The sequence below is a fragment of the Puntigrus tetrazona genome, chromosome 2, assembly GCF_018831695.1.
Source record: "Puntigrus tetrazona isolate hp1 chromosome 2, ASM1883169v1, whole genome shotgun sequence".
Classification (NCBI taxonomy): domain Eukaryota; kingdom Metazoa; phylum Chordata; class Actinopteri; order Cypriniformes; family Cyprinidae; genus Puntigrus; species Puntigrus tetrazona.
Window position 1 is genome coordinate 460379 of NC_056700.1, and position 25466 is coordinate 485844.

The 25466-nt window shown below is 35.9% G+C and overlaps 1 protein-coding gene across 1 annotated transcript in view; it reads right to left on the reverse strand.

Moving 5' to 3' along the window:
* Positions 1-8217: 8217 nt before the first annotated feature.
* The window catches only part of LOC122325042 (epidermal growth factor receptor-like), a 47129-nt gene continuing 29880 nt past the window's right edge, over positions 8218-25466 (reverse strand). The window contains 23 exon segments of the mRNA XM_043219876.1: positions 8218-8793; positions 9674-9776; positions 10802-10843; positions 13201-13365; positions 13445-13542; positions 13805-13951; positions 14084-14159; positions 14477-14632; positions 17235-17420; positions 18475-18573; positions 19139-19258; positions 19546-19687; positions 20604-20645; positions 20786-20943; positions 21155-21245; positions 22181-22313; positions 23483-23682; positions 23819-23909; positions 24033-24106; positions 24288-24414; positions 24694-24729; positions 24732-24809; positions 25360-25465. Coding sequence (XP_043075811.1) covers positions 8441-8793; positions 9674-9776; positions 10802-10843; positions 13201-13365; positions 13445-13542; positions 13805-13951; positions 14084-14159; positions 14477-14632; positions 17235-17420; positions 18475-18573; positions 19139-19258; positions 19546-19687; positions 20604-20645; positions 20786-20943; positions 21155-21245; positions 22181-22313; positions 23483-23682; positions 23819-23909; positions 24033-24106; positions 24288-24414; positions 24694-24729; positions 24732-24809; positions 25360-25465 — 2823 coding nt within the window. The 3' untranslated portion in view covers positions 8218-8440.

Here is a 25466-nt window from a genome sequence, read left to right on the forward strand (position 1 = left end):
AAAGTAGCTTTTATATAAGAGTATCGGGACGAATGAATTACTTCACTTGTCCGCTTGGATTGTGTTCCAGAGCGGCATATGCAAAACGGTGCAGAGCATAAGCAAAAAGCAGAATGAAGAATTTTTTGCCTGAAGCAAGGCATGCGTTTGGTGAGCTGTATAGGAGGTTTCAGCAGAAGCAGAACAGACTGCAGAATACTCTGAAAACTGAAATATGTCTTGATATGACCTGCTTTGTATTGCTGACAAATAAATAATAAGAGTACCAATAAAAAGGAAAGAAAGTGAAAAAGGGAAGTATATAATAACATCCTATATTAGCACATCCAAAAAAAGTATTTGTTTAGCTAATTATAAATTTGGTGACTCTCTGATCACTTACCGTAGTCCTCACCATTGGCAAATGTCTGGCTGATATAGTAGGATAATTCTTGTTAACATTAGCTGTGGTTTTGTTAAATTCGGAGAATCTGGCAATGACAAAATCGGGCTCTGTCTGGGGCTGCAGGCAAGCTCGCAGGAAACAGGGTCACTAGTTGAAGAACATGCTGAGTACCTGTAGATACAAAACAGAAACAAATAGCTTTATGGAGTGTGTAGTTTATATTAATACCATAAACTAGGTAATCGTGACACAGAACACAGCAGGATGCTACAAGCATGCTATTTCGCTTTTAATCTGGAAAAACCAATAGCCATTCTGGCGATTCAATAATAGGTCAAAGTTCTCATGCCACATAATCTAACTTCACGCACATCTTTACAGATGTACGCTCATACCTGGACAGGCATCAAAGCTGATCTGAATATTACTTTTCAGTGCTTTGAGCTGGCGTTGGGTGTCGTGAGCAAACTTTGTCGTCCTCTATAGACCAGTCCCGGCACAGCTCCTGCAAACAGCGTGAGAGGTCAGCACAAAAGATTTTTATGCCAAAGAAATCATCTACTTAACAGGTAGTTCAAGCAAGCAAATAGATTTCTCGCGCTTTCATCGGAGCTTCAGCAAAATAGAACCAAAAAGTAGTGACATATACTAAAAAGACTGTTATTTTAAAATCAGAATAAAATAAAAAAATTATACATTGTAAAATACTATATATAAAATTCATATTAATGACAAATAATATTATTTAAAAAAACTAAGTAATTTTAAAAATTAATTCAATATAAAACATTCTCTTTTCTTATAGATTTTAGGGCAAAATATTAGGAAACATCTGTAATCACTTTGACAACAATTTAACTAAAAAATCCTGCTATGATTCATTACCAACCGTTTGTCAGCAAAACAAGAAATTCAGAGAATGCTTAAAGATTGTGTCAAAAACAGACCGTCATTTTGCAATTATGTTTGGTGACACTCATTGGCATAGAAATTAAATTTTTAATCTCCAAACATTCAATTTTCATCGTGTGTGCATGTAAAGGAGGTAGCATAAGCACTGAAGTGTTACCTACTGTAGTCTATAGGGCTTTATGGGTTAGGGTTTAACAAGTAATGCACATGACTTTAATGTGAGGTTAGAGCCCATGACAGAAATGAATTGGACACTGAAATATTCAGGTTGAGGGCCTCTTTTCACTGATTCAGATCTCTTACAGCCTAGACTATTTGTCACTGTGAGGTTTGAAATGTGAGATAACAAAAGGGAAGTAATGTTGAAGGCATTAAAAAAAAAAAAAAATACAGGTTTGAAAAGACAAGGTGAACTCTCTTACTCAACACTATGAAATCTCTAGTGGCTCTAAAGGGTCATGTTCTCTTACCTGTAGCAGATCCTGTCCTTCCTGGTCAGGTAAAGGTATAGGTGGGCCTGTGTAATTACAGTTTAACTTATCCTCTTTAATTTTAGGGAAATACCACATTCACCATACCAGATACAGTGCTGGCCATGCACCTGAGCAAACAAAAAAAAACAATTGTAAGTCACATTGAACCTATTTTCTAAATCTTATGCCAGCTTTAAATAACTATTCACACAGAGCGACACAACAGCAGTCTATGTGGGTCAATCAATCAATCAATCAATCAATCGTCTTTATTTATAGAGCATTTTGACAATACTTGTCTCAGCACTGGAACAGTATCAAATTTGGTAGAATAGAGCATCAGTAAATGTATAATGGCGTAGAATAAACACTTTCGATTTTCAGATAAATACATTTCATTGATTGAAACGTAGACACTTCTCGCTGTCTAGATCAGCTTCATTAGGATCTTTGTAATCGGAATCGCCTGTAACTTTTCACGAAGCGTCCCCAACTAAACAAGCCAGAGGCAACAGCGCATAGAACCACAACTCTATCTGTGACAAAAAAAAAAAAAAAAAAAAAAAACTTGGGAAAAAAACAGGCACAGTTGGGAGATCAAACAAGCACTTGTAATTTCCAGCTCTATGGATCTTTTTGGATACATGAATGAGTACACCTTTAAAAATTAAGCTACTTTCAATATTTTACATTTCTACTTTTACAAAATGATTTTTCGTTTCATGCTACCTTTTTGGTAGCAGTTGTAAAGTAGTTTTTTTATAAAGTATCCAGGTTATTTTAAAAATGGGTCCTAACTACTGTAACAAAAACAAACAAACAAAAACCTACTGTAACCTTTCAGATCATCATTTCTTTCTGCTCTCAACATCTGTTTAGCGTTGAATGCAGCAACCCGATGTTTAAAATTAAATCTTCCTCAAAATCAGGTTCCTTCCTTTTCAGTTTCATTCATGGGGGCTGCTTTCAAGACAACATACCCTGTAATCGTGACAAAAAACAAAACAAAAAAAACCTTTGAAAGCGAATCATGTTCTCCACGTCACCCAATCCAGAATGGCATCTCAGCGAAACCGAAGAAGAGTACATTCCACAGCCATTTCGCTCACTTTGGCAAGTCATGTGACCCCAATTCCGACATGTGCTGCATTTGTGAAAAACAGCCCACCGCCTCCAAGTCGAATTAATGCAATCAATTTCAATAATGACAGACTGCGTTTAAGATCAACAACAACAACTTGATTGTAAACGGTAAACAGTATAAAGTGTTGGCAAAGGCCAAGGGTCAAGTGATTTGGACCGAGCAACTGTCAAGCTTTTGTTGTGCCGTGCGGAACGGCCTCTACTCATCTGAAAACAAAAGCGCATGACTGTGCATGTGACTGATCGGGGTTTGTGCCATCTCTAACGCCAGGAAACTTTGGGACATCCGAGTCATCATTTCTACCATTCCCTTTTCCTCTGTTTGTGCAGGACAGCAACTAGGTCAAAGTTATGACTTGGTGACATGAAAAGTAGGAGTAAGCTAGATCTGATACAATGCGCGGTTCATTCCTATGAAAAAATTCCTACAAAACAAAGGGTAAAGCTTTGCTGTAGAGACCAATGCTCACTTTTACAGAACTGATTATTAGCACTAACATTGGCTGTACTTATAAAAAACACGTATTAATGCCTTATTCTGCATGGCCATATTTTATATAATTTTATTATTTTATTATATATTGTTAAATAAATTTAATAAATCGTCTTAATAACTACTGATAAGCAGCTAATTAGAATATTACTGAGGCAAAAGTCATAGTTAATAGTTAGTTAACGGAGAGAATTGGACCTTAAAAAATTAAGTGTGACCAAATAAAGACTCTATAAACCTGCAACACATACAACTTGGGAAAAAAAAAAAAAAAAAAAAAAAAAAAAAAGATTAGATTTTTCCTCTATACTAGGAAACTGACAGGAAAAACTGATTTTACCTAGGCATAGCCATTAATTATATCCATTATGCAAAACTGTCACTGTTGGATTAATCAGTCCACAGACAAATGCAAATGTTTGCTATTGTACACAAATTCTAACATTACACTTCATAAACTCAAGTCACTACTAAATTAATTTGACTATACTTGTCTAACCAGTAATAATAGACCAGGTTGGTAAGGTGGACTAGTAAAATTATTAGTAGCAATTTTGAGATTACTGTCTGTTTTGAAGAAAGGGTATGGCTGATTTTAGAGGAAATGTGTGTTTTTGATAACATGCATGTTGTATTTTCAAATATATTTATTGAACGGTCTTGATAAGGTGCTGAATAAACACGGTGGCTATTAACTGCATTATTTGGTTTTAATTCATCAACAAATAGCACAAGTTATAAATAATACCACATTTAAGAGATGATTTACTCAAAATATGTTCATTTGTCAAAACTATTTCTAACGTCCGAAACGTTTTGACATTTTAGCAGATGAAAAATAAGCGTGTTGCTGAGACTAAGCACACTGATTCTTGGCCTCGTCTTGACAGTTTGTAAGAAAACGCGCACCCAGTAACTGAACACGAATCACGTAAACTTAGTCCTAGATAACCTAATTGATTTTTGTAGTGTCGTAACCCGTTTTGTCTCAATGTCCAGGAACCAACGTACAGACCAAACATATCTTCTTCATGCACAGATAGTTTCAGTTTTTTTCTGAGCCACTGCTTATTTTAGAGCAGATCTTTCAGTACTTTTTTGAGAGGCCAAGGGTATTTTTAGATAAGAAGTGAAATCGGTTTCACAAACTAAAGCTTTACAAGTTAAGAACCTATTAGAAAGCTGATGCTACGCACTTTGATATTAGCGCAGTAAGAAATACAAAAAGCCAAACAAATGAGCTCAGCTACGATCACTTGGTTACCAAACACTATGTTTGCCTCAGGTTACTAACATAGAAGTGAGCAATTTATTCTGACTCACGGTCATTCACATGAGCCAAAAATAAGACAAGTACATTTATTAAAAAAAGAAAAAAAAAAAAAAGGATTTATTTGGACTAAATGCATCAGACTAGACGTACAATTTTGGTCAAACAGAGAACATGACATTTTCAAACATAATATTGTTAGCAATTAATGAAATGAATCCTGCTTTATTTGACGAAAATGAAGTGAAAGCAAAGCACGCTTGAACTTGAACCCAAACGTATAATCTCATAATCCCCTTTCTGTATCTGTTTTCAGTCAACATGGAAGCTTTGTTGTATTTAAAAACCTTGTGAGCTAACTTACTAGCCTATATAGCATTTTAGGCCATCGAAAACCTAAAATTAAATTCGAAAATTTGGGACGCGCCCGAAACAAAGCTGCCTAGAAAGGTGGCTCCATAGGTTTCGAGTCATCCGGTGTGTCGTAACGCAAAGGCACGTTTGACTCATACTAAGGCGAAGCCGCTTAACGCTTTCCTTTAAAAACACCATAACAGCACTTCTAGCTTGCTAAAAGCTGAACTTGCATATTCGATCATGTGCTGCTACGTGAATCTGCAAAGACTGACAGATGATTCACATGATGTAGCAAATTATATTTCCTCTGTCCGCAACCGTCGACTGGGGTTTAACGAGAACAAAAGAGCCCTTTAAAACGGCAAAGACACATGACATGATTTTAAAACCACGTCTTTGACTTTTTGACTTTAGACATGATCTGACAACTCTTGAAAACTGTCAGGATGGCTGAAGTTTGCGCTAGGCTACACGTTACACTAGTTAGAAACACAACAACAAACAATCGCCACACTTACCCACTGTGATAATAAAATTACGGTCCATAAAAGACAGAAAAGCTGTTTTCTCCCCGGTAGAAGCATCGCTCTTCTGACTCCAGAGCTCTTCTCTAGAGTAACTCTTATTTGTTTGGTTGACGCTCTCTTTATTTCCTGTTTTCAAACACAGTCCAGCCTTCCTCTGACTGGATATTCGCGGGATTCAGACTTGCTGCCACCTACCGGTCTAGAGTGTGTTAATGCAAGAGCAACTGAGAGACTCAAAGGCTCCTGTTTAATGTAGCGACGACATCTAGAGGAGGAATCTGGGAACTGCACGTAATATGGCGACTGATCGCCTCATGAATATTAATTAGAAACGTGACGTTCTTTCAAGCTGGCCTAGTTGATTTGCTGAAAGGCTTACGTTACGCCTGGACGCGTGATTGACTATATTAATATTCATGAGCCAAGCCTGTTCCGTAGAATGCGTCATATTTTGAAATCTTAAAAAAAACTTTGAATGTATGCTAACTTTTTTGGTGCTTTGTGGTGCTATTTGTCTTTAATAATGAATGTATGATCTGATGGAAATAGTGTTATTTTTTTATAGTTATGTAATCTGCTTATTTATTTATTTATTTACAATTTTTTTTTTCTCTCACTTGAATTTTAATTGCTGTATTGTTTGGCCATCCTTCAATCCCTGGCTTTTTCCCTTGGCGTATGCTTTTTACATTTTATTTACATTTTTTACATGTATTTTCTAAGCAAGTGTTTAATTAAAACAACAACAACAGCAACACAATTAGGCAAAAATAATCCACCCATAAAACTACAACTTTAATAACTTAAACTACTAGCTTTTATCACTAATTTACTAGATTTTAAATAATTGTTTTTTTTTTATTTTACCTATCATGATTCTATTTTTATTCCATTTTATTTAACCCTTTTAACTAGTTAATTGTACGACAGGTTATTTTATTCTTTTTATTATTCTTTTTTTATACTATTCTCAAAACATTAACACAAAACATTGTTTATACATCATTCATGTCACTTTTTTCCTAAAAAAATTTTAGTTGGAGGTTTGTGTAACGTTTTTAAATGTTACTATTTGGTTTAGAACATTTAGAGAGCAAAAGTAACAATATTAGCAAACCATTCTTAAAGCTTATTTATTATAAGCCACCAAAACATCGGTTCTTTGACCTTGCATAATCATTCACACGTTTGTGATCATGAAAGTGAGTGATATGCATAACCGTTGAGTTCAATCATGACTGATGATTAGAATTAATGATTAAAACAGCTTTGATGCAATTAGCCCAGATTGGATTGCAGCTGACGGTATTAACAAGTACAGGCCAACTCTTACAAAACAAGTCTTTATTGATTTTACTTATATAACAAAAGACAAGAAAGAACATTGTCACCATATTTCGAGAGCGAATGCATATTTTCAAAGGAATGATCAACGCGAGAAGGATAGTGAATTTAAGATATCCAACCACTATTCTTTGTTTTGTGCAACATAGCCATCATAGAGATCAAGATATGTTCTGTCTGTGAGATATGTTTCAGATTCATCGAGTTTCTGTTACAGAAGTCAAGAAAGATACAGGAAGGTGAAAACACATGATGAACAAATAGAAATGGAATATATGAGTGACCCCATATGTTTTTTTTTTTTTATGACAATGGATAAAATACTCTGTTAGATACAATAATGCAAATGTCAGCCATATATTACAGTTCTGTACAAGTACCAGTCTTATGTTGGCTTTCGGACGGAGCTGGATCATCGTCACAGCCCTGTTCGAAAAGCCAGCATTTCCAGCAAAAACATAGCAGGTAAATCAAATTTGACTTTCATTCACAGCAGAGAGGAATTAAACAACCTCTGAGTTCAGCTTACGTAGTGTTTCAGAAAAGTATTTGGACACGTGAGCCACTATTAAAGATGTAGAAATGGCTTTGCATTTGTATATTCAACACAGTATTAAAGCAAAGGGCATTAATGTACATCAGTATAGGTTTTGAAATACGAAGCAGTGAATACACAAATGTTTGGGATCCGTGCTATTTTTTTTAAGTATGTCTCTTATGCTCACCAAGGCTGCACTTAATTGATCAAAAATACAGTACTATTGTTATAATTTCAAATATTAATTTTAATGTATTTAAATCTAATTTATTCCTGTGACGACAGGAAGTGATTAGTAGCCATTTTTTCAGTCTTCAGTGCCTCACGATCCTTCAGATATCATTCCAATATGCTACTTTGGTAATTAAGAAATATTTTTTATTTTAATAAAGAATATTTTTATTGCCTATTTTATGAAAATAAAATTATTCGTAACAATGTTAAAGGCTTAACCGTCGCTTTTGATCAATTTAAATGTTGCAGCGTAAAAAGCTGAAATCTTCTTTAAATATGTTTCACTGAATCTGACAGTCGTCTAATAAAGCTTTAACTTGCTTCAATATTTCGTATCTAGCGCAAAAGATTTTTTAAAAGTGACTTAAGTGTCCAAATACTTTGGTGCAACCATATCTTTAGTTTTCGTGATTACAGACGCGATAAAGTGGTGTAATTTGCCTGTTCGTTTCAAACATTATCAACGTTGACTTAAAACGTATTACCTAAAAGTGACGATAAGCTTGTATCATGACATGCCATTTCGCACACCAGCATGTTTCCACTGGCATGTCCTGTAGTCATTTGAGAGAGCCACAGTTGTTCGATTCCGACCAAGTCTCGCTCCGAACAAAACGAGCATATTTTGAAAGGTAGCCCAGGTAAAGAAAAAAGCTTGACGGCAGGCAAAACTGTCTGACGACTTATCCGCTGTAAATAGATGTCCTTCCATCTTTATCTGCTGTTAAGTGGCTCGTTTAAGAGTTGCTCTTCTGCACAGTGTGCTAGTGCACTTCCAGCCCCATGTATTCTGCATTTTCCGCAGCCGGCAAGTGGCCGTTGGTGTGTGTTTTGCGCTCCAGGGGGCAGAAGTCCTGCTGGTAGTCTGGGTTGTCCATGCTGTTCTGGGGGTTGAAGGCCTGCACGCTGAAGAACGGCTGTCTGGAGAGGAGCTGTGTGTGTGATGTGTTCAGATACTCAGGTGGGGCGTCAGCGGGACTCTTAAAGCAGTTCAGGTATTCTTCCTCGGTTTCGTCCAGCGCTGATGAAGAGTGTGGAAGTGTGCGGGGGGGTCCGGGGTGTTGGTATATCGGGTTGGTCATGCTGGACATCAGTGATTCATTCTGGTTTATATATTCTGGGAAAGAGGACAATATGGGTTTAAATAAACAATTTATTCTATTAGTCATATTAAATTAGCAGTTCATGACATTAAAATTACATTGAAGTTATTGACACCTAAAAACATTTAATTATGACATTACAAACCTATGCAGGCTCTTAAGGAAAGTGGTGATGAAAAAGAATGAGAAAGGACAAATGATATCCTAGTGCTTTTTGCAATTTCTCATGAAAATGTTGCATTCTTTATGATCCTCCAGAAATGTTGCGTGCTGTGTGTAAAAGTTTTGTGAATGCCAGAAAATGTATGTTTGCTTGAGAAAGATTAGTGAGAGGCACCTCCCCAAGAAATACTGTGTTTGCTCACATAACATTACATTTTCACAGAGAAAATCGTTTGGCTTGCTTGCAGAATTGTAGCATTTCCCCAAAAAACTTTTAAAAGTGCTCGCTTGTAAAAGTTTGGTATCCCTTCGAGAAACTTGTGCATGCATGCAAGACTTCTGCAAACAAACAAAAAGTTTCTTGGAAGAAAGCAAATGCAAACCAACGCAATGTTTAACACTTAACAAAAACACCATATCGCTTGGGATGAAATGGCGTTGAAAAAATTGTATCTTCTTCCATTTGATTTTTTTTTTTTTATTTTATTATCATCATATCCCTTCTTGGGCTTCACATAACCTTATATGACATTATATGTTTTGAAACAATTAACTCTTGACAATAAAAAAGATTTTATGAGATTCAAAAAGGTTTTGAGTTTTTTTTTTTTTTTTTGTGTGTGTGTGTGCAAAACGAGAGGTATGTGCATATTTTATTTCTGGAGAAATTCCGAAAGATAAAATGATAATGTCTCGTATAAAAAAAAAAAACCCTCCAACCTTTACTCGTACCGTTCCAACTTGGAGCGGGCTGGAAGTCTCCCTCGTGGAGGCGTTCTGTCGGATCTGGGATGTAACGCAGAACAATGCTGTTCTCCCTTCCTGGGAAACCATTCTGAGAGAAAATAAAAGTATATTACTTTTGTCATCATGTCATAAGTGTCATGGTCAAACCGATTGAATTTCTTGTAGTTGTTAATAGGTGACTGGTTAGAAGATAACAAAAGCATAGCTGGGTAGAGCTGCATAACAAGTTGGTTGTCTTAGTTAATTTTTATATTGTGGGTCTTTCTTTAGCTGTGCAACTTTTATGTTCAGGTTGGAGCTATTCATATTAAAAATATCATGTATTTTGACCCAAAATATGAAAATACATCCTAAAAAAAGAACATTATTTTTCTAAAACTATTATCATTTAAATGGACCATGTAAATATTTAATTATTTATAAAAAAAATGTACACAAATTTTGACGCTTAGTTGTGGGATTTACACCATGACGAATAAAGCTAAACATCAATAACAGTATTTTATGGTGTGCAATTTCCAATGAATGATTTTGTTAAATTATGAAAAAAAAGAACTATGAATTTAGATAAAAAGTAAAAATGTAATGAAATTTTCTCCGTTCCATTTACGCTAAAGATGCCTTGGTTCTAGTACATTTTTTGATATTAACAATAAAAAAACAATTGCATGAGGAATTGTTTTAAGTGACAAATAGTTAAAAAAACACCATGATGTTTTAAATCAGCTACTGCAGTCTTAAAATTCATTTTCTCCTGTTTACTTATTTATTTTTTTGGTTGTGCAACTTTTTTTTATTTTCGCTTTGGATTATGGAGTTCTGCAGGGCTCCATTTTGGCCCCTGGTCTGTTATTATCTAACCTTTAGACTATTACCATTCGCATTATTATTATTTTTACTATTTCTATGCAGATGGCACCTGAAAAGCCATGTGCCTGTCTTATATCATGTCATGGTTTTCTTAACAACTGTTGACCGTGCTGAGATTCAGACTGAAGTTGTTTCCATCACATATATAAAAAGCTTATCATTTCTACAGCACAGTGGTCAACTGCTTTTGTTTTTATTGTGCTTTATAAACAAAATGTGATTTGATGTGAAAATTGAACTTACCCCGTTTCTGCTATGACAGTTCCCAATGCTGCTGTTGAAACTCTGAAGAAAAACAAAAAACGAACAATGTGTTTATTTCTAACTGATTAAAAACAAGTATGTAATTGTAAAATCAATCAAATATTGTTGCGTAATAAAGTATTTTTAAGCTAGTTTTTCAACAAACAGTGCAAAAGGGGATTAGAATATTGAACTATATTTGTGATTCTAATAATGCAGTATTATTATATACACTTATCCTATCATAACTTATACTGCAAAGCCATTAAAAAAGAACTTTAATGAACTCATTTTAATATGGGAGGACTATACAACTACTGATCTACTTTTGAAGAGCCCTGTGATAGTTTTGCAGTGCTAACATATAAGGCAATGCATTTTTGCATTTTATTATTTCAGTAGCTCTTTATACTAATCCATTCAACTGACATGGAAAGATGATTACTGAGGACTGTATAAATCTTTGTATTCAGCACCACGTGCACAAAACAGGCCTGTACCAGTTACAAGGAGAACAGGAGCCAGCCTTATTGACAAAACCTAGTCAGCAGTTCACTTAAGCATGTCGTAGGTTTTCTTTTGCAAAACACGTTCATAAAACACCAGGAACTAGGGGGGGAAAAACATATACGCTAAATAAGCTACCATCTGTCAGAGAAACTAGAGCCTTAAATGGCTATGCCTCAATGACCGTGTTATATAAGACTCCGTCTGAGCTCAAGGTCTTCGTTCTGCCAAAAAAAATTTAACAAGTGTTGCCCGCGAAAGCAATCAGACTTGAAAGGCTGAAGGAGCTTTTGCACGCACTTAGCGGCAGGCGGGAGGCCAGGAAACACTCAGAACGCTGAGGCCTGGCGAGTCCTCTTGGACAGACGTGCTTTGCTTTTCTGCTGCGGAACGGTCATTAATCAGGAGGCAGCTGGGAGGAAGCGGGGGAGAAGGTGAACAGACAGAAGGACAGCGGAACAGGAAGTGGGTGAAGGAGGCCAGGCCAGAAAGAAGACGAAAATCGGGCCAGGTACGTACGCCTCTGCAATGTGAACTTTCTGTCCTTTTGAGTGAAAGCACACAACGCTGTCATCAGATATCGCCTCCAGTTCCTGCATTACTGGTACCGTGAGGATCGTTCGGCTCTGACAGATGTTTTAAATTGTGCTGTCCATAGGGCTGTTGCATTCATTTAGTATGCAATATAGTATAACTATGATGTGTGTGTGTGTGTGTGTGTGTGTGTGTGTGTGTGTGTGTATATATATATATATATATATATATATATATACAAATGCAGTGGACTAGTGAAAACTAGAGGTGGTAAAACAGGGAGTCCGTTTTTTATTTTTTTTAACACGGGTATGATTACAGCTCCATATTGTTTCGCTTTCCAAACGTAACAAGTTTGCTCGGTAGCTCTGGAATCCTTGCATACGAATTTTCAAAACATCACGGAGCATTAGAGATACAGCATCACTCATCTAACATTTCTAGTCAGAACTGCAGTGACATATTAAAAACCAACTCTGCAAAGAACAAACACTGTTTTAGCTCCACTCAGTGGAAAATTCATACGTCAAGAAATGTACATGAAGCTTAGTATTTTGTGTTTTGCGAATAAGTTCCCAAAGGTACATTTACAGTTTGTTTGTTTTTGCTTTTTTTTTTTTTTTTTTTTTTTACAATGGAAGCATAATATATTGGCTATATATTCCCTACAATTAATAATTATGTATGTTCTTAAAAGTAAAATGTAAAACAAACATTTATATTTAATACTGCAGTTAGGATACTGTGATGCCTTAAGTAACTTAAGTTTTTTATTTATTCATTTTAATTTTAGTTTTTTATTTTGAATTTATTTAAACAAAACTTTATCAGTTTTAATATTGGTCATTTAAGGTAGCAAGATAGTTTAATCTTCAGTGTCACATGATCCTTCACAAAATAATTCTGATAAGCTGATTTGCTGATTTATTTTAGTGTTGGAAACATTGTACTTTTCGTGGTTGTTCAGTTTTTGAACTTTTTTTGAAACATGATACATACTGGTGTGTTTTCTTTTTATTGCTCAGCAAAAAAAATCTGCATTAAATTTAGCATTAAATAAATGACAGTAAAGGCTTGCGCACAGACTTTACTGTGATTTATTTAATCCTGAATTTAATGCTGACTTTCTCTGCTGAGTAATAGAAAACAAAAAGCTAGTATATTTCATGTTTTGATCTCTGTTCTGTTTAATTGAGAAAAATAAATCATACTGGCTGTCTTGTATCCTTGCACGGTGACTTTATCATTTTATAATGAGGTTGAAGCCGTGTATCAGAAATGAGTTGGCATTTGAAGTGACTAACCGAATGTAAGCAAGGCTTTTATGAATACAGTAGCAGCAATAATGTATGTGTTACCATCGAGTGCAGCAGCTGTGTGCGGGAGGTGCTGGGGCTGCTGAAGAAGCTGTGATTGGGCACTAAATACTCGTCTGCATCCACAGCTTCGTCCAGCTCTCCGCTCATCAGACTACGGTAGAACTTGGAGTCAGAAGGACTGGGTAAATGCATTCGATCATCACCCTGCAAACAGGAAAACACTCATCAGTGACCATGCGTGAGGGATTCTCCAGTGAAGAAATCGGATTTGTGTTTCTCTCACCTGAATGACGAGATAGCGAGGCGGGTCACGTGCCATTTTAGTAAACTCAGCGATGAGCTCCCTGAAGCGAGGCCTGCTCTCTGCATCGATCATCCAACCTAGATGAAAACAGTTATATGATGAAGATGAGATATGATGATATGAGACTTTAAGAATTGCAACTGTATCATCTTGTTACACCTTAACGGTATCAATTTATTTATTTTTCATAGGTATAGATATTAGATATTGGCTGATGCTTTTAATTGTGCATGCTCAGAATTTATCGCTGACAATATCAATATTAATAGGTTTCATAAGCGCACCATTTATTAAATGGCAAGAAAGTACTACGTAATGCAGCAATTTATTCACACTTACATTTGACCATTATCATGTACACGTCAATGGTGCAGATAGGAGGCTGAGGAAGTCTTTCTCCTTTCTCTAGAACTTCAGCAATTTCACTTGCAGGAATCCCATCATAGGGCTTTGTTCCAAATGTCATCAGTTCCCAAACCGTCACACCTAAAGTAGCGCATCATTCAATTCATTTTTTTCTTAATACGTTTTCTTTATTACGCTTAAGTCTATATAAGTAATCCAGACTAAAATGTTTTTCTAAAAAAAAAGAAATGACATTAGAAAACCGTTACTAACCATAACTCCAAACGTCACTCTGGTGGGTGTATGTCCTGTGTAGGATGGATTCCAGTGCCATCCATTTTATTGGCACCTGTTGAAGGATATAGATAGACGATAAAAATCTCTATAAGTTAGAAGTGAACACATTAGATGTTGATTATCAGTAGGCCCTAGCCTTATATTGTTTACAAACTAAAAAGCCCGTATTCATCACGGCATTAGCTTTTGACGATAGTTTATTGTAAAGAACTAATATATTATATACATGACAGTATGAATTTCTGTAAAGCTGCTTTGAAATGATCATTTTGGCTTGAAAGTTTAGGGAGAGCGTTCCGTCTAATAAAATGGAAAAACAGCTAAAGTTCTTTCATTAAGTTTCACTTTCTCAAAAAAGACATAACAGACCTTGCCACCATCTGCGTGATACTCCTTCTCATCGGCATTCAACAGCTTGGCCAGGCCAAAATCTGTGATCTTCACATGCTGAGGGGTCTTCACCAACACATTACGAGCAGCCAAATCCCTGTGCACAAGATGGCGCTCTTCTAAGTAGCTCATGCCCTAATAAAAAAAGTCCAAGAGAATTTCAAAAGATTTTAGCTGACATAAATAAATATAACGATGTACTCCTTCAGGCTGGAAATACAAATTCACTGACAACAGAATAAAATTCATTATTATGGGTTTCATGACTGCATAACATCCCTGAAGCTTATTTAAAATGTTATGATACATGAGGATTTACATCTGGAACTTTAATAATGCAATCATGAAAAGACCAAGTATTAAGTGTCTGTGTGCCACATGCCAAAACAGAGAACAACGTCACTATACACATGAATAATAAAGAAATAATGAATAATAAAGAAATAATAAATAACTAAAAAAATATATTAAAATACTGATATTTAGTAAATCGTTGTATTGAGTACATTAGATTGACATTTAAAATTGTTAATTATTTGAATTAAGATTATAATCGTTTAATTTTAAAGTACAGCTAGCATCAGTTTAGCATCGGAGTTTAGTGACTTTTTACTTTGAGTTTATTCTGAAAATAAATACAGAATAAATATCACAACAAGAAATAGTAATTATGCAACCCCCTTTAAAGTTAAACTTTAGTTTAATTACACATTTTAGTAACCGTAACAGATTAGTTATGTTTATTTTTTATGTAATACTGTTCCACTGATGTATGTAACACTGATAATAAATTTATGTTACACTTTACTGTAAAATGTCCTTGTTACAGTGGAATTATACACTGAAGTACTGAGTAATATTAATTTAATGTTATTAAAGTACATTTAATGTAAGATGTAACAAAGACACCTTAAAATAAAGTGTTACCTAAAACTAAATTAATTGTAATAGGTTATATATTAGAAGAAAAACATATACATATATATAGTATATATATATATATATATATATATATATACACACACACAAACCCAATTCCAAATATAGTTAGGACACTGTAGAAATTGTGAATAAAAACAGAATGCAATGATATGGATGTTTCAATTTTCAATATTTTATACAACAATACATTAGAATACAAAAATGTAGCATTTTAAAATGCGAAAAATAAGTTGATTTTAAATTTCATGGCATCAACACATCTCAAAAAAGCTAAATGTCTTAGGCTAAAGTTTGGCACGTTTACCACTGTGTGGGATCACCCCTTTTTATAACAGCCTGCAAACGTCTGGGGACTGAGGAGACAAGTTGCTCAAGTTTAGAAATAGGATGTCTCATTCTTGTCTAATACAGGCTTCCAACTGTCTTAGGTCTTCTTTGTCGCATTTTCCTCTTTATGATGTGCCAAATGTTTTCTATGGGTGAAAGATCTGGACTGCAGGCAGGCCGTTTCAGTACCTGGATCCTTCTTCTACACAGCCATGATGTTGTAATTGATGCAGTATGTGGTCTGGCATCGTCATGTTGGAAAATGCAAGGTCTTCCCTGAAAGAGATGACGTCTGGATGGGAGCATATGTTGTTCTAGAACTTGGATGTACCTTTTAGCATTGATGGTGCCTTTCCAGATGTGTAAGCTGCGCATGTCACACGCACTCATGCAACCACATACCATCAGAGATGCAGGCTTCTGAACTGAGCGCTGATAACAACTTTGGTTGTCCTTGTCCTCTCCAGTCCGGATGACATGGCGTCCCAGTTTTCCAAAAAGAACTTAAAATTTTGATTCGTCTGACCACAGAACTGTTTTCCACTTTGCCACAGCCCATTTTAAATGAGCCTTGGCCCAGAGAAAATGTCTGCACTTCTGGATCATGTTTATATATGGCTTCTTTTTTGACCTATAGAGTTTTAGCTGGCAATGGCGAATGGCACGGTGGATAGTGTTTACCGACAATGTTTTCTGGAAGCATTCCTGAGCCTATGTTGCGATTTCCATTACAGTAGCATTCCAGTATGTGATGCAGTGCCGTCTAAGGGCTCAAAGATCACGGGTATCCAGTATGGTTTTATGGCCTTGACCCTTACGCACAGAGAGATTGTTCCAGATTCTCTGAATCTTTGGATGATATTATGCACTGTAGATGACGATAACTTCAAACTCTTTGAAATTTTTCTCTGAGAAACTCCTTTCTGATATTGCTCCACTATTTTTCGCCACAGCATTGGGGGAATTGGTGATCCTCTGCCCATCTTGACTTCTGAGAGACACTGCCACTCTGAGGGGCTCTTTTTATACCCAATCATGTTGCCAATTGAACTAATAAGTTACAAACTGGTCCTCCAGCTGTTCCTATGTACATTTAACTTTTCCGGCCTCTTATTGCTACCTATCCCAAATTTTTTGGAATGCGTAGCTCTCATGAAATCCAAAAATAAGCCAATATTTGGCATGACATTTCAAAATGTCTCACTTTGAACATTTGATATGCTGTCTATATTCTATTGTGAATAAAACACAGCTTTATGAGATTTGTAAAATATTGCATTCCTTTATTAAATTATTTTATTCGCAGTTTGTACAGTGTCCCAACTTTTTTGGAATCGAGTTTGTATTAAAATATTGAATTTAAATAATAAATTGTACCGAACACATTAAATTGACATCTCAAACATCTGTTCATCATTAGCTGAAATGACTCAGTGGTTAGCAGCAATTAAAACAACAATCCATTTACCTTAGCAATCTGCACACACCAGTTGAGCAGGTGTTGAGAGCCAATGTTATCCTTGTTTTCTCTGACGTAGTCCAGCAAACATCCATAGGGCATCAACTGGGTGATAAGTTGGACGGTGGAGGTCAAGCAGATGCCGAGCAGACGACACACGTGAGGATGCTCAACGCTCGCCATCACATAGGCCTCCTTCAGATACAAACAAATGAGGTCAGCATATATATAGTATAAAGCAACAATGACAAACACTGTCGCTGTTTATAGTCCCTGTCGACTTAAAATGAACAAATTATGTGCCTTGAACACATTAGAAAATATATGCAGGGATGAAGGACTGGGTTTAGAAGAAAAAACGCTTCAGGAAAATCTAAACTTAGAAGGAACACTAACAATCAAACTCCTGGGCAATAAACTGGATTTTTCCTAAGCGTCTTAGAGCTGCCAATACCAACAACCTTTTCCTTTCAAAATATGAGGGAGTGACTGGTCTCTGTTTCATTTATTTTTTCCTTTTTAATATGCAATGTATTGTGTAGATCTGTTGAATTTCAGTTTCTGCTGATTCTCAAAAAGTTTATACTGCGTGTTTACATAGATGAGCTATCTTCAAAGTGACCTTGAGAAGCAGCCTGAACAGCCACATCCTCACAATCAAAGAGAATATTGGAGGAAATTACATTCTTTGTGTTTGAAATGTATGGGGTGCAAAAAGCAGAAAATCCTCCTCCATGTTGAAGTTTTCTGTTTTATATCAACTCCACACAACATCCAGCGGGACATGGTCAGATTACCCTTTAAGTCAAGGTTATGTAGGATAGATTTCAGCTGCAAGCGTCACTTTTCTGTGCAATCATTATCTTAACTAGAATTACTGAAATGTCAGTTTTACTGTCTGTCTTTACTGAAATAATTTACATGTTAATTGAGTCATACAGATGAGTCATACAGCGTAAATGTTAACTTATATCAAAGAATGTAGACAAAAGTGTTTTAGTAAAATACACCAACTTTTAAATGCTGTCATAATTTTAAATGTTTTAATTCAGTAGCTACAGCAGCTGAGTCCAGACTTTGGACAATTTCAGTCAAATATCTTTTAATGTTTAAATATTCTTATGTAACTTGTTGAAGCCTCTTTAACTGTCTGTGCATTTTTTAAGAAGCAAATTGACAACATGACATTAAGTAATAGTTTGTGAATATGGTCTGACGCGACACGGCAAACACCAAAATTCAGACTCACATCCAAGATCTCCTGGTTCGCTTTAGGAGACGTGGCTTCTCGTAAGACCTTAATGGCGACAGGGATTTTGACACTCTCTCCCTCTGGAACCCACAAGCCCTGCAGGAACAGACACATATCTGTTTTAATATTTCGTGCTGCAAACAAAGTAACACCCAGTGTTTTGTAACCGATGAGGTTTCACAGCTGACACCATCTTGAGATATAGAGATAACATCTATGTCTACAGATCAAAAACTAATTGAGATCGTGTTGTAGACAAAATTAAGAAGGCATCGAAACAGAAAAGATGACAAGCATGTAGCAAAACGCATTGAGTACGTATTAAGATATTGGGTAAAGAATGTGGGTAAAACAGAAATAGTTTCTGGTAACCATATTGCTTTTAAAAAATGCTGGCTAAATAATAGAAAACTCAGCAATTGGGTTGTTTTGACCCAGCAGCTAAGTTACTGCCAAAAAAGGTTGGGTTAAAGATTTAACCCATTGCTGGGTTTGTCCATATTTAACCCAGCTTTTTAAGTTGCCTACATTCTTCACAATATTTGAAGTTTAAATGTTTAACATAAGAATTTTATACAGGTTTGGAATATCTTGAGGTTGTGTAAATCATGAGTAATGGTCAATTTTGTGTGAACTGTCGCTTTAAATGGAGGTCAGTCACCTTATACACAGTGCCAGCTCCGGACCCAAGCACTTTGATCTTCTTGAACTCTGTCTCTTTGAGGATGCGCAGCAAGGCCTGGTTGGGGGCTTCGCCACTGGGGGTCAGAGGCTCCACTAGCTGTAGAGACAAACAGAGTCAGTAAAGCTGCCCTCAACACGCAAACACATCCTGTCTTTGAATGAGTATGGGATAACATAAATCTTTCTGTATTCAGCTATTGCCTCAATGACCAATTCCCATCAGCATTCACTGTTGACACTACGACAGTAAACTGGCTTCACTGCATTAATCTTACATGGTTTCACCCATTATTCTCTGCAAACTCAGCTTCTACCTTACAAGTATTTGATTGTTTAACAGTAGACACTCAGAATACTCGGATTATGGTTGTCTTGTGATCTGACCTCTCTTTCTTGTAGGAGTCGTCGTAAGGTTCTCTTCCTCTTGATGTGCCTTCTGCGCAGAAAAACAGCAACTCCTAGACCCAGGATAACAAACGCCAGCAGACCTCCAACCACACCAGCGGCAATCATGGGCAAACCAGAACTACAGACGGAAGGAACATTACTGAGTTGAACTTTCTGCAGTGGAAAATGGTCCTCTCTTGAGATGTAACTACATCTCAGAACAGAAGGGATTTTGCTCTTAGATATTACTTAGATTTACACCATGCGAAGAGTTTTAAATTTAAAATATTACAATATTACAAATATGAAACTATAGATTTTTTTGTCACTGTATATGAAGTAATTAATAGAAATATTATGTAAAAGGCCGAAACACTCAATGATGCAAGGACACACTACTGATGATGTTGCCTGTTCTTTGTCGAACCAAAATTGTGCCTGGATCAAGATTTATCGCCAATGCTCCCATATATATATATATATATATATATATATATATATATATATATATATATATATATATATATATATATAAATTAGTAAGATGATTTTCAGTGGCATGTCATTGTATTTATTGTGTCATTTAATAATGTATTTATTCAAAACTTTTATATTAAACTATTCCATCAATACATTTAAATGTTTTGATTATTTATCATAACTTATAAGGCCAATCATTTAGCTATTTTAGCACCATAGGCCTATGTATGATTTATAGACTTATATATTAACAGTAATGATAACACTGGAAGATACATCATTGTCCTGTACAAGCTAAAATAATTTCCATTATTCCTACACTTCAATACAAAGGCACATTGTTCTTAAGAAGAATATCTTTATCTCTAACCATATGCATCATGTCCATTTATTCCATATTGTGATAAAGTTTTAAGTATTTGGTACCATTTTCTAAAAATATGCAATAATTCACAGCCTCTATTACTTTTTCAACAGAAACTATGATGATATATGAGGATAAACAATATGATTCTTGAGATGTTCTGGAAAAAGGTGTGTATGCAGCAAAATATTATAAGACTTCTCTTTCTTACCCTTTGAAATCTTTGCAGTCTTTTAAATCAGGCCCAGTACATCTGCAATGCAAAACATAAACTGCATCAATCACAGTTAGTGGACACTAGTGATGTCCTTGATGAACCTAGTTATATTCCACAAATGACCATTTCATGTCATTACATACAAATGAAAGCATCATATACAGTGCCTCTCTCACCCTTGGGTACAGTTCTCATGACAGGGCTGGCACACTCGCATCGTGTCAGCATATTTCCAAATGAGTATGTCTTTCTCTCCCGGTATGCCTTGTGGGCAGCGTGTTACACAGTGCGGCCCATCTTTGTAGTTTGCACAATCTGTACATTTGTCGGGTCCCTGGACAAAAGCTGGCAATTAGATAGCAACAAGCAACTTTTCTACAGTCTTCGAGTGATGTGAATTTAATGATGTGTCTTCAGGACACAGCTGGGACAGAAAACATTGGTTTGAGAGAATGGTGTGCTGCCATCAGCATTTTAAAAATAAGAATAAACACTGTTTACTGACCGCGGAACATGTGGTATTGTTGTACGAGTTTGATACTTACAGGACCGGTGCAGGTCTTGGTTTCATTCATGAGCAGACATTCAGGGTCACACTCGACACACGTTTTATTGACCTCATATTCACGTGGCTCACTGTATGGACAAAAATCCATTCTAGTCAATATAGTTATAATCATAACTGAACAAAGAAATGGTAACACTTATGTTTCTTGTTACTTATTAGAAAGCATATCACCAGCATTTTGGCTGTATGTATAAAGCACATATTAAAGCCTTATCATATTCTAAATTCTTAACGTAGAGTTAGTATTTGATCCTAAAATCAAAGAGTGACCAAAAAAGTAAAATAGCTGTGCCACTGTAGCCGATTGATTGAGACATCTTAATCTGTTATTATTGTTATTATTTGCTTTTTTTTTTTTATAAAGATAAATGTTTTATAAAAGAGTTCACTTCTGCAAAACCCGCAATTAATGTTTTATTTTCAATGGTTCCAAGAGTTCCTATAATTTGTTGCAGGTGGGTTAAAGGAGAAGCGATACATTTTCTTTCAGTGTCCCACTAATTAAGGCCCCACCTGCAACAAATCATAGGAACTCTTGGAACCATTGAAAATAAAACATTAGTAAAACATTAAACCAATTTAGAGCTACAGAACAAGTTATGTATACATTTCTATGTCTTACCGGCATATCTGAACGTTAACTTTTACAGGAATGTTATGAATTAACTGTTTCCATCTTCCATTTACAGTTTTTTTGTGTGAGGTAATTCAGTACCTACATATGCATATGTTTAAAATGAAAACGTATTGCTTCTCCTTTAAGCACACAAGCTTAGAAGCATGGTGTATGCAAACGGGAAAGAATGGGCCTTCTGATCGACTTATGTCTAATACTATTTTTGCCTCAACTCTCTGTTTAAAAAGGAATAAACCCAGTAAATATTTCATCCCATCTGGGGTGTAAATTTCAGGGATTTAAATGTTTGCAATCAGAGACATGCCCTGTTGTAGAGCTGTTAGCAATTAAATATGAGAATTAAGGCATAACAGAGCTCTCACTCACCCAGCCAGCAGGTTACAGGAAGCCACACAGTATTTTTTACGGCTGTAATGCTTACAGGTGAAGCACATAGTGGGACCAGGACCCCAGCATCCGTCATCTGTGCACATCTCATCACATGTCCTGTTCTGATTCGCTGTAACAGACATTAAGATAAAACGTTGGCACAAAAGATGTATGTGTTTTAAATCAACCTAGAGTGGAATGTCTGTAAAACATGTAAAACATTGTGTTACAAATTGTATTTGCTTGTATTTGAAGGAATATCTCACCCAAAAGAGAGAATTCTGGTACTATTTATTTACTCGTGCACCAAACCCGTGCATTTAATTTTATGCAGAATGTAGAATAATACGTTTTGAAGAATCTTCGTTAAGACTGTCTGTAACACTTTAGAATAGGGAACGCTTATTCACCATTAACTATCACTTTTCCCTCAAATAAATTCTTATTATTAATAGTTAGTAAGGTAGTTGTAAGGATTAGAGATGTAGCATAAGGTCATATAGAATAAGGCATTAATATGGGCTTAATTACTACTCATAAATGTCTAATATTCTAGTAATATGTGTGCTAATAAGCAACTAGTTAAGAGACCCCAAAATAAAGGTACCACTTTAGATTTGAAAACACTATTACATAGTTGCCTAGCATACATTTTACTAGCTTATTGACTGTTTATTTGTTACAAAGCACATATTATAACTTATTCAGCATGGCTTTTACTTAACAGCTACAACAAATAGCTTATAGTATAGTTTATTGAGGGAATCTATTACTGAATCTATTGTGTATTGCACTTTTGCTGTTGTTTAAACATACAGTATTATCAAAAATTTCTATTCAGCTCCTGTATTATTGTACTATTGGGCCTGTGCAATGTTAATCAAATTGTAAGACATTTTTGCAACATTTGTACACATTGAGTTCATTTAAGGACGCTTATTATCTACAAAAGTGCTTAAGTTATATGAATAACATTTACAGAGCTTTCATGATGTCCTCTTTTGGGCTTAAAACTCCTCGCTCACTGCTTGTGATGGAGCGGTAGTGGAGCATTCTTGGAAAGAGTGAAAACCACTATGCTTCAACTTTTAAAAATCCACTCCTCGCTCAATTCAAAGTCACATAATCTGGTCACTATGAAATGTCTTTAGAAAACGGACTGCATGAAGATTGTTTTAAAAATTCTCCTTTTGTCCTTTATAGATTGGAAATGACTTAAGGGGAAATAACTCAGAATTGTCTTTTTTGGGTGAACCAAACTGAAACGGTTTGAAAGGTGTTATTGAGATAATTCATTACCGCAGATGGTAGCATTAGCATTTCCTAACATTTTGGCACTCTGTTGTTTAGATTTGAAGAGGCGATACCAATCTTCAAGGCTGGTATAGCAGAGATGCTTATTCTGAGAGATGACCACATCGCCGTCACTGATCTCGCTCAGAGAACGCAGGCCGAAATGTGTAATTTCAGTTTGGGTGATAGCAAAGCTGAATGCACCTCTGTGGGAGCAGGAAGGAAACATGGGGTTTCTTTATACAAGAAACAAACTCTACAGCGTGATTTATTTAGGAGCAGCAATTTATTGTCATGCGTCAAAATTCTCTGAGATTGCTGACATGTTTTTTATTGACTTACTGCTGTTTTATACGTCCACGGATGACCTCAAGGTTTTCAAAGGCGCCGAGGGATGGCATGTCTTTCGGCCACTGCTGAATCACCAGGTAGCCTTTGAGTTAGGAGAGGAAGAATATCTTCAGGATTGTTTACGAACACCGAGGGGCTAAAGGTCCACATGAAAGACAATTTTAACCGTTACAAATTGTCCAATATTAAACCGCAGCATTCTCACCAGTGATTTCTTTTACAGTTTTGAATATGTTGAGCTTGGCCGGATCCAGCCCTGGAGTTTTAGTATGCAGGTCACTGTAAACAATAGCAATAAAAATCATATCAGAGAATGTAAAAGATTTGGGTCAATCACACAACTAAATATATAAAATTGTAAAATATTCTAATGTATAATTGTCTAAAAAGCAACGCAGAATGGTATTTCGCTATGTGGAATAAATTCTTTTGATCAGAGAGTGTGGAACATCTTTCTTACCCATTAAATGTTGTGGTGAGAATTGCAACACCTCCGCTGATTTTTGTGCAGTTCTCAAAGGAGTCAATGTTGCTGGCATTGATTGACAGGACATTGGCCAGAGGCCCCATTCCCAGGCCATTGCAAACTAGAGGTATGGTTGAAAACATACTAAATATTAACGTCGACTTCTTTCTCAAGTAAAGAATTTAAGGCAATAACAAATACAAGCCTGTTACCAGTAAAAGTTCAGACACACTTGACTGAATTTATGCTTTGAATGATAGAAAAAAGTCTTTAGTCCTTTAGTCCAAACCTTAAACGGCTTTCAATTTATCTAATGGATGAATGTTTCTGCAAAGCTAAATGTGTAACAAACAAACAAGCTGTATTTTTTTCTTTTGTTACAAAACAATCTCAACTGTACCTTTTGGACAAAGGCCATCACACTTCTTGCATTTCGAACTCCACCCTCATCCACCTCGTAGGTGCCAGGGCTGCATGTTCTTACACATGCCCCATGGTCTGTCACGACATAGTTGTCTGTGTAAAAAAAAACAAAAAACAAACCAGCAGTGTCATAAACCACAAAGAACCACAACAGAAACTGACGTTCACATCAAATCATCCTGTCATGATAATGCACTTTCTGAGCAACAGCTGAAGACACACCAGTGTTTATCTTTGCTTGGAAAGTGTCACTTATTTTTCAATCCTGGTTCCCCTAAAACTAGGTTCACAATGCTAGAATTCAGGATTTAAAATGATGGCTCACCCCAAAATGACAATATTGTCAATATTTGTTCCAAACCTCTATGAATTTCTTTCTTCTGCTGAGCAAAATGTTGCTAACCAAACATTTTCCAGTAGCCATTAGCTTCTACCGGCAATCATGGTTTTCAACATTTTTTTATATATAAATATATTTATTTATTTATAAAAAAAGGTTTAGAACTATACAAGGATGACAAGTGTTTCATTTGTTATGAATTTTCATCTAACAGCTTGAATTCGCATGAAATATATAATTTGAATCTGGTTATGTGTTTAGCCACGAAAGCAGAATGAAGGATTGTGTCTTGAGGAGCCTTACGTGGGCAATTCTTAATGCACGTTGCCCCAAAACTGTATTTCCCATTAGGGTTGGGAGCAAGCTGGTGGGTGTTGGGGTCGTAGCGCATGAGCCGTGGACATGCGTCC